The 10,989-nt window shown below is 42.4% G+C and overlaps 1 protein-coding gene across 1 annotated transcript in view; it reads right to left on the bottom strand.

Moving 5' to 3' along the window:
• Positions 1 to 571: 571 nt before the first annotated feature.
• kctd16b (potassium channel tetramerization domain containing 16b) overlaps positions 572 to 10,989 on the bottom strand; it is a 57,372-nt gene continuing 46,954 nt past the window's right edge. Inside the window, exon 2 of the mRNA XM_058628353.1 lies at positions 572 to 2,440. Coding sequence (XP_058484336.1) covers positions 1,980 to 2,440 — 461 coding nt within the window. The 3' untranslated portion in view covers positions 572 to 1,979. The remainder of the gene's footprint in view (positions 2,441 to 10,989) is intronic.

Below are 10,989 nucleotides of genomic sequence, written 5' to 3'. Positions count from 1 at the left end.
ATAGAAAAATAAGTGTCATAAAACATTTTGTAGTCATCTTTTTTTTATTATTAACATATCAGGATAAATAAATTGAGTTTATATATAATGTATATTTTAATTACTCTGGAGTGTTTTTAGATTAAATGGAATTGTAAGTAGTTTGTGCTTTGCAAAAGCTGATTGTTCATAAATCCCAACTTTTCCTCAATCCATCATGTTTAAAACTTTTATAATTCACGTCACATTTTTTTGTCGTAGCCGTCGCATCGTGTCGTTCATTAATACCTTGCTTTGCACCTGAAGCTATGATTAACAAACACGTGTACACGTAAGCACTTAAACTTTGCAAAACATATTAAAAATCAAATCTTTCATACGGCTGATGTGACATGCAGGTTGGATTCTTTTTTTTCTTTCCTCTGCAGCACTTGTAACGACGTGCCTTTTATCTAAATTACAAAAGACACTTTAACATGTTAAACTCTGATGCAGTTGTGCCTTTTTTGTTTTGATGATCATACAAGTTCAATCCTTTTAAATCTCCTAAAACAGAGATTGCGATATCAGTTTCTGTACCTTTTAGTTGTTTTAAGTAAACAACTTCTAGTATATCATTATTATTATTATTATTATTATTATTACTCGCACATGTACATTACATTTTAAATAAATTCTGAATTTATAATCATTTGAAAGCACACATTTTAAATCTTTGTTTGTCACATGTTGCATTAAATCCCTTTGACTCTGGCAGAGCCACGACTGTAAATGAATACATGAATAACGGTTGATTTTTCAGTGGAAAGATGAACACCTTGTCGTCATCAGTCACCCAGAGGCTTCATTAATAACTGTAAACAAGAGCCACCAGCGATCGGCTCCATCAACTGACCCCGTCGTCAATAAATATCGATGACCACCGCTCGGCGTAGAACGAATCCGTGTGTGTTTGAGAGGTCTGAAGCAAATGAAGCAGTCACGTCCTCTTCTGTCTGTATTTACTGCACTTGTCACAGTAGGCATGGTTTAAGTCACCTCACCGATCGCTTGTGCGCAGTAATGAGGGCGAGGGGTAAATATTTGTGATATAAATGGGGAAGAGTGTGTGTGTGTGTGTGTGTGTGTGTGTGTGTATTTATGTCGAATCAGGACTTTTCTTTATTGAGCCTTTGTATTTCCCAACGGTGTGGCCATCAAATCAAATCCTTGACTCTAACTTCCCTCACACGCTAACCTGGGTATTGCCCTACATCTCGCTGACGCAGCAAAAATCGATGCACAGAAATTTGATTCGCTCGGGGGGGGGGGGGGGTGCGTGCGTGCATGTGCATGTGCATGTGCATGTGCATCATCAATGGAATTATAAGAAGAAAATGAATTGAAGTGCTGATGAAATCGTAACTCCTTCTGCACCGGAGATCCGCAGATGTTGCCAAAAGAAAATAAAAAGTGAAGTAATTGACCCACCTGTTTACACTCCACTGGCAGCGGAGAGCTCCGAGTGTATTTAGAGCCCTGTCGGGACGGCATGCATTATTAAAAGGTCCTAACAGAAACAACTGTGACCTCTAGGCCGCCTGGGTGCAAGTACATTCACACACATAAACACTCACATTCACATACTTGATCAGTGTTTTTTTTGCCAGTGTGTGCGCGAGTCCCTCGGCGAATCTTAGTGTGCATTTGCTAAGTCTTCGTTTGGTTGTTTCAGTTCATAAAGGATGTCTTATTCCCCATTTTGATTGGTCCTTAAGGATAAACTGTTCAACGGCACATACGGACAGTACATACAGAGGGCCTAAACTACACACACACACACATAGATACGAATAAGTTTGATGCTTTCTTCTTTCTTTGTTTAACCTACTGCTCCACCGCCCAGAATCTGGAGTTAAATTGTCTCGACTGATTTGTTGCAAAAATCATAATCAAAAAACATGTAAACTGATCCTTGGCCTCGTGTTTCCACACCTCCGCTCTCCGCCGTGTTTCCCGCCTCAGAGGCGATACTTTCTCAGCAGGTCAGCCTGCCACATGTACTTCCTCTCGGGGAACCTCTCGGGGATCTTGATCTTGCGGTAGTCTTGAATGCACTTTTCCAGTTCCTCCTCCACCGTCGGCTTCTCTTTCACCGGCCTCTTCTTGCAGCTGGTGTCGCGGGAGCTCGCCGTGAGCGTGCGCAGCAGGTCGCTCTTCCGCCGCTGTTCGGACTGCTGGATCATGGAAACGGGGCCCTTTTTCAGTGGCCTGTCGAGGGTTTGGACATTGGCGTGGGGGTGTTGCTGACGGCTGACCGGCCCACGGATGACGGTTCCCTGTGGGGAGCTGGCCTCTGAGTGGCTTTCAGAGCTGGAGGTGGAAAGGTCGTTAAAGGAGGTGCCACTCTCGCCTTCACCGTCACCCTTGTGGTTCTTGCAGCAGCAGTCACATGGAGGGGACGACCAACGTGAGGAACCACCTGGAACGAGAGGAAAGCACAAGAAACTGACATTACATCCTTTGCGGAGCTCGTTTTTTTTTTTCCCACCATAATTTCTTTCCTTGTGGCCAGTCATCATGAAGGGATAATGAGACAGAAGCACAAAGAAGAGGCACAAATTAGACTGCCAGGAGGATGAAAAAGTAAGAACACTGACGACGACAGACAAAAATACAAAAAAGTCAACTAATGCCAAGTGACTATCGCATGGAACAAAGAGACGTGACATCAGGGACAACTGGCTTCCTTCCAGTCTAATCATGGAAATAAGCCGGCTGCCCGGGTGACAAGACTGCATTGTTCAAAAACCTATACCCTCGAGCTGAAAAACGTTTTTCAACCGCACAATGTGCACGATTTGTTCCGTGTGCATTTACAGTACGACACGGATGCCTGCTGTCCTGCTTACCTTCACTCAAAAAGGGCCTGTAAACCCACAAATGCATTTATGATTGGACAAAGCACTAAAGCAGTCATGCAATAGAAAAAAGCACCCAGGTATATATATATATATATATATATAATCATCACTGAATGGAATCACTTGTCCACCCTAACCTCTGTGCGAGCACACAGTGGGCTGAAAGATCCAGAGAAACCAAAAGAGGCACCACACCTCTCACTGCAGGAAACAGCCATTTATTTTTCATGCTAACCTCCTGAATAATTGAAGGGGTATCTGTTGCTGATGGACTCCACTCTGTTTCGTGTGGAAGAGAGATCAAACCCCCCCCCCCCGGAGGCAAACACGTGGACGTGCAACGCTGCGGCCCCCGCGTATGATTTCCGAGCCCCGCCCATTATACCACACACAAAAACCAGCAGCTCTCTGTGCGTCTTCTATTCATCAACTTCAATAGCACCGCCGCTTCTCTTTATGTGCTACAGAGCAGCGCGAGACTAGAAATAACACGGCTTAAAATAAATGTCTCCTGCTTTTAATTCGCTTTGTCCTCGGCAGCATATTTGGCCCGTTTGTGGGGACGCAGCAGAGCAGAAGTCGCTCCGTCCGACCACTTTGTTTGTTTGCAACTCTCGTGAATGCCTGCGACGTTTATCCACCGCTGTACATTAATGGGAGTAGAAATAGAAGGAAAATCTCTTGAATGACACTGATTACCGCTGTACGACGAGATAGCGGGACGATTAAATGTACCTATACACATACGCACACTCTGCCTACTGTATATGAACTGAACATCAGTCATCAAAGGCAGTAACAGAGGACAGGGGGGAGTGTATCTCTGATTGCTACTGGCATTTATCGCTTTCATGTGTGTGCACAAGTAATACACAGAAGCCTGAGACCAATGCACCATGGGTATTATTCGCTGGTACACACTCCAAATAGAAATGTATCATTCTAAGATAAAAAAAAAAGATGCAGACAGGAATAGACAATGTAACCCTACTGTATACGAGGTGTTAATTTATGTCAGTCTGAGTGAAAATGGGAGTCTTTTAATTGATGAGATGCAGCCGTAGAGTTGGTGTTTTTTTGAAAAGTGGCTCCAGACTTTGGTGAATTGTTCAATCTGCCCGTCTGTGAATGTGCTGATGGTGTGAGTGAAGCGGCCGAGTCTCAAAGTGTGTGTTTGTGTGTTTGATGTATCGCATTGTGATCACACTTTGGCGTTTCTCTGTAATTACACAGACCCCCAAGTCTTGACAGTGACGTGTCACTTCGATGCGCGGATATATTGTAAATGGCCATTAGCTTTCGCGAGCACTAAATACTGCCAGGTAGGGATGTGATTTATCATTTTGACCGATTCCATTTTTCTGTCACACCTTTGTGAGAAAGAGACTGTGAGATAATTCAGCTGAGGACATCGTTTACGGGGGAATTTCAAATCCACATCGTAGTAATTGAGATTCCTATAATAATAAGTCGCTGTGTGGTGTCTGCGCGCTCATGCACACAGTGTTAGTCTAATTAGTTTTCTAAAAGGATGTATCAGTATGCAGCGTTGATGCTTTGTAACACATCCCAGTTTTATTTGTAAAACCAACGGTCTTTGATGATAGAGGTGAAGGTGAAAATGTGTAGCACTGCATTTTCCTCATTCATACACAATCAAGTTTATGTATTCACATTAATTTTTTTCCCTTTTACTTTTCGTACATTGAATCTCAGTCAATGAAGTTGGCCTCCAAATTCAGCTTGTGTTTACACTTTCAAGGTGTAATGACACAATTTTCATTTGTCTGAAATAAGCCGAGGACCACGTTTCCGGGTGTTCTCGCTCTAATTACGGCTCAAAAAATGCACCTCAACCTTGACATACACAGACACCTCTAATCCAATTTTGCTAAACCGTGGCAGAATGATGCAAAGTGGCAGCACGGCCCAGAGCCTCTTGATTTACGCCCGCCGAAGGTGCCGTAATTAAAGGTCAAGGTTTCAGAGTTTGAAAGGCTATAGGTGCCGTGCACAAACTGTTTGATTTCAATTACATTGAGGAGAAATGACACTTGTTGTTAATGAGTGGCTCACAGGAAGCCCGCGCTCATCACTCAGGTGGACGTTTGTAATTAAACATTTGCTCGTTCTTCGGCGCGTGAGGTCATTTAAACGGCGGGGATTGTGATAAATTTCCCCTGCTTCGTGCCTGAACACTCAATTTAAGTCGCAATATCTTGTCCGTGTACAGTTCATTCAGTAATGTGGCACATTATGTCGAACGTCATGTTGTACAACAGGTAATGTGCGCGTGTGTTTTATGACACAAACATAATTATCAAAGAGAAGGGACAATTTTCCTGTCCAGTCATCAGCTCTGTAAATACCAGAAATGTGATATTTTTGTGACTAATAGTCAAAATCTCCTCTGGAATCATGCGCTCATTCAAAAATAGCATGCGGTTTATTGTTCATAGCGGTCTGGAGGTGTCTAAGGGAAATGGCATCTCCCCTTCCTGTCAATCACACCCACGCACATGTCAGCGTTTTTTGGAGAGATGTAGAATCAATCACAGGAGGTGAGGAGGAGGAGGAGGAGGTGTAGCTATACTGCGAGAATGTGCCTGCATTCTAAATGAATGCTTTTTTTGGGTAACTTGTGATACTGCTAACATTTTGGAATCCTGACGTCTCGGTGCTCAAACGCCTGCTTGTGTTCAATCGAAAATGGAGCTGAAACTAAATCACGTTGGAGATGTATTGTTTTCTTGGAATTTCATTTATATTTAATTTCTTCCATTATGCAATAGTCTTTTTTTTTAGACAGCAGAGGCAGAGTGGCACTTTTTTAAGAGAAAATAAAGTATCTGACCAATGTACTGCATTGTCTAGTACTGATGCGTGGAAGAATGAATAAGTTAATTAAATATAAATTGAATAAATCAATGATGGACCCCCGCCTTTCACCCTATGTCAGCTGAGATTGGCGCCAGTGTCCCCCACGACCCTCATGTGGAGGATAAAGCGGAAGAACGATGAATTAATAAAGTTGATAAATAACTGAATAAATAACATTAGCCTTAAAGTTGTGCGGTGGTTAATCAATACTTGACCTTTTAAAGTTAAAGCTATTAAACTGGGAAGAACTAAGACGGTATTTCTACTCATTAAGCAGTCTATACACAGCATGGCAAAAAGTAGATTTTAAATCACGTAATGACCGTTGGTTTGCTCAGGACTTGTTTCTTTTGTGTGTAATTGCTCCTCAGTCAGTGTCAGCATGTGTGCGATGTTTGTGCAGGACCCCCATGGCCTCCCACGCTCACATGTGAAGATAAGGTCACACTTTGCTTAAAGGCAAAGCGTGTGCACACTTGTACATGTACTGTAGAGTTTGTGGTGGTTGTGCCATGTGAAAGCCAGATGTAGGTCAGTGTGTGTGTGTGCGCGCCTCACAACAGCCTCCTGTTGTGTGTTGTGTGTCGTATGTGTGTGTGTGAGGGAGAAAGAAAGAGAAGTATGTGCGTGTTGTGCATGGCATGTGCCTGCCTAGGGTCATCCTCCAGTGTGGAAGTGACATTGGCCTTGAAATGATCCGCATGCCGTAGGGCAGAGAAAAGGGAGGCCGGTGTCAGGTGGGGTTCCCGCTCATGTCATCAGAGGTGTTAGACTGTCGGGTGTGCCTCTGGCCAGCATCACTCACTACACAAACTCCTGCTTTGTGTGTGTGTGAGTGTGCGTGTGTGTGTGCTGCGTTACGCTCAATGTGCTGCGGTCGATTCATGTGATCTCATGTTGTTTCTCTTCCAGAGGGAAGAGGCAGGTGGTCTGACCAAAGTCTAATGACAGTCACCTGCTATTACACACACACACACACACACACAAACCCACTAATACACACAAACAGACTATGAATTGTGACAGGTGCTCCTGGCTCTGCTGTATTGATCTCTGCAGGGACATCAACAACTTGTCTCTGCCATGGTCAGCTGGTCGGGGCTGACCTGACTGCACTCACAATTAAATGGAATAAACACACAAACATACTGCGCACAAAAAAACAAAACAAAAAAACATACATCACTTATTTTCTGTGGTCAATTTAATGTAATTCCCTGAAATCATGTGTGACTTCATTTTCTTGAATACACACACACAGTTAATTATACACACTGACACACACACACACACACTCGCCTTGACAGCACCCCACCATCGCTCTCTCTCTACACCCCAAACCACACACACCCCCCCCACCCCCTCTACCTCCCTTACCGTCCCTCTCCTAATGCCTGTATCGATGCGTTGGTGCATCAGTGGGAGTGTATGGACGATTGCCCTCTGATTGATTTCTGTCATACAGCCTCTCAGCACCAGGATGCTGTTCACCGGAGATAAATGATGTTGGCACAACAAAAACAAATAAACCTCTTCTATCTCTCACTCTCTCTCACTCTCTCACTCTCTCTCTCTCCCTCTCCCTCCCTCTCCTACCTAAACTGTGTTGTCTGCATCTGTCCCGCGCGCTACCGCTTCCCTTTCTGTCTTCCTGTCTCCTCCTCAGTCTCTCTCCCTCAGATGTTTCCCCCATTAGTTGCTCTCTCAGTTCATTCTCTCTGGCTGTCAGTCCTTATTTCCCTCCCTCTGGCTCGTCAACAGCCCGAAGAGTTGTTGATATGTGTCAGATTCGTGGAGACACTTCAAATCTGCTCATCAACCGTTTGCGGAAATAAAGGAAGCTACTGTGAATCTCACAGAACTATCTGCATTAAAATGTATTGTATGTCCTATTGTATGTCACAGCTTCACATGAATCTATATATCAATTCATGTTGATGCAGTACTGACCTTATTTTATACCATTATTTTGCGAATTTTGCAAGAAACTGTTAACTTTATTGTTAACAATGGCTTTTTTCACAGGGGCTAAAACCTCAAAATTACACCTACATATTTAAGGTTGTGCAAAACCTGTTTTAGTAGTAACTCTATCACACAAACGCAAGATTATGTAAGCCTTGTTTTCTGATGCTATACAGTATGTTCATGTTTTCTATCACTTCTCAAACCAAAAAAGAGTATCATGGATAATATATAAGCATGTCTATATAAGCCCTTTTCTCTTTACTGCACTGGTCTTAAATCATTAAGTTACAGTACAATACAGTTTTTCCACTTCTTTTACGATCAGAGGCCAAGTGGTTTTGTTCAGCAACGGAACTACGCTTTAAAACTGAATTATTGATGGATTTTAACCCTCTTATGGTATTACTACAACCCCAAGGAAAGTGGTGATGGCGTGACCAGAGGTTCACACCTTTTTCACAAAGCTAGAAAGAATGTGTTGCTACCCTGAGCATTAGACAAATGTGTAGCACGAAAGAGAATCTCCCCAAAGAGGGAATAAAAATACACAAGCCAGACTCTGTGAGATTTGCTGGGCATATAAGTCTATTCTCAGCTCCTGAGCTGATATTACTGCCATAAAATGGATGGTATTTTAAATGCACTGTGGGTCCACAAAGGCACGAGGCACAACACTGGCGTCTCCACAGGTTAAATGTGATTAGGTGTTTATCCCGACAAGGACATTCTTCCTTTACATGCCATCCTCCATTCAAAGGTCACAATAACAGCAATTACAGTTAGCAGTGACGTTAGCATGACAGATGCTGCTTCAGTCAGAATCCTGAACAGGCAGGGCCTCGCTTTACATCCCAGCACTCGGGTTGTAAGTGTGGGGAGGAAACTAAATGTGTCACATATTGATTGAACTGTCCCCGGCTCTGGCTGACAAAGATATCAGCTGTCAAATGGAACTTGTGCACGTTAAGAATGTTTAAAAACAAAAAAAACATGCAGGTTTTTAAGCAGATTGTGCCGTCTTTGAGCTATTATTGCAATGTTGGTATATTGGATAAGCATTTGCACATCTTCATCCTCCCCCATCTCCCTCTCTTCCGTCTGTCTTTCTTTGATGGTGCATAATTAGTCCCTGGCAAGGCAGCATAAAATAATGTGCTAGACTGTTCACTTTCTTAAAACAACCAACTCTTCGGCTGTATTTAAAGACCGTGTGCCTCTGTAAGTACCTTCCCGCACTGGTGCTTAGGTAAAATGCCTCTCTCCTCCTTGACCAGGTGTTACATTTCACTTCAGAGAGTGACACTATGCAGAGACAGGGTGTTTTTTTTAGCAGTGCTTAAAGGCAAAATAATCCAAAACAGTATGAATGCGTAGTCTGTTAGAGTACATGTTTAAATCACCATATGCTGCACAAGCAGGCTGTCCTCGCTGACTACATGAGGCACTTTGGCAAATTGGCACAACTTCCAAGAACAAATGTAATGTAGTACTGGCTCTGGCTTTTTCTTTGTTTAAGAAACTGTTGGAGGGGAAGTTGGGGAGAACAGGAACTCACAAAGCAGGAGGAAAGGGAAATGGTAAGAGAAGGGTTACGCAGGGTTTTAACTTAGAACTAATTGATGTCTGACTCAATAGACAAGGTTTGTTCTGTCCTCATTACAAGATGGGGAAACTAAATGGCTACAGGCTTGGGGAAATGTTACTCTTCAAGACCAGTGCTGCTGATTACAGGGTCTTGTCATACTTTTCACATCTATATGTGTGCGCAGACCAATTCCCACACACCTCCAGTTTGATTCCAATGCTCCCCATAGTACATTTTCTTGTCCAGTTGATGGCACGCTCTCTCTTTTTTTGGGCAAAAGAGACAACAAAGAAGTTGGCACTCAAAGAATACAAAGAGCGAGAAATTGTTGCCACTCAAGTGCACATGTGTGCACATGTGTGCACATGTGTGAGTATGAGTGGAACTGCAGGCTTGTACCTGCATGTGGAAATGGGAGTCAGGTCGCTATGGACACAGGTCCACAGTAACTAAAGCCTTCTACCAAATTTTAAAGTTTCAATTTATGACTCGCCTCTAATTTTAAAGGCACCAGCCTCTGTCAGCATAAATTAATAATACTACAAACAACAGATTACTTAAAAAAAAGATAAATAAATCATCATGATGCAAATTAATAATCCATTTTTTGTGGCACTAAGTGAACAGTGAACACAACCACCTCCTCCTCTCAATTAGTCTGTTGACGGTGATTATAATTAAAATGTGGAAATTCCAAATAGAGACAGCATGTCTTGAAATCGATTTGTAGCTTTTCATAGAATTATACTGAATAAATAAAGGTCATAGTGTAAAATCTGACACGCATGAACCAGCCAAGGTATCGATTGTCAGCAAATCACTTATTATCTCCAGGTCTTTTTGCAGCCTTCCATCAAACCACAAAGCTCTCAAGCATTCCTAAATAACTCTCCATTACAATTTTACCTTTGTTTCATCGATTGAAATCATCTTCCTTTTAATTTATTTTTTCCATTTCAGTTATTCTTTAAATATTTTCTTGCCTTTAGGACTGTGCATATCAATGTGTGAACTAAATAGCTGAATAACATAGATGTAAAGATTAAAAGTGAGCCCTCAGAGTTGACATTTTATTAAAAGAAATAAGAGCGTGAAGCATAAATACAGCTGCAGCAGCCATACACCGGCAACAGATAGAAATATTAGCATTTTTATTCATTTCAATCAGCAAATGCAATAGATATAGGGTCGACTTCAAATTTAACAAGATTTCTGCAGCCCATCAAAAGGCTAATGCGACAGTTTATTGGCTTAAGTTTCAACAATAGGTACTTTTGAAAAACAAAACATAACTAAACAAAGGCCAAGTTATTATTTACACAATATTAATGAGCACAAATTATGTCTTTACAGGTGTATAGGTGTAAAAATCCTTATAAAAAATCCAAAGGACTTTTATTTTGTCAAGTTTCCAACACTTGAACATCTGTACAACACCCGAGGTCGTGTACAAACTACAGTTGTGTATATCGACGTGTGGCGCACCATATTGCTCCCTCACAAACATAAATACTCTGGCACAGTGTTCGGTGATGAATTATCTGAGCCGACGATGTCATCCGCAAACATACAGGCTGTAATCTGCAAAAACAATTGCGGCAGCATTATCTCTGTCCGTGCAGATCGTGCAGCCGCCGCTATCTCTGTGCAACTGTCTAAACAGAGTTTGCGCTC

Source organism: Solea solea, chromosome 4 (genome assembly GCF_958295425.1).
Source record: "Solea solea chromosome 4, fSolSol10.1, whole genome shotgun sequence".
In the NCBI taxonomy this organism is placed as follows: domain Eukaryota; kingdom Metazoa; phylum Chordata; class Actinopteri; order Pleuronectiformes; family Soleidae; genus Solea; species Solea solea.
This window is presented reverse-complemented; position numbering and strand designations above follow the sequence as displayed.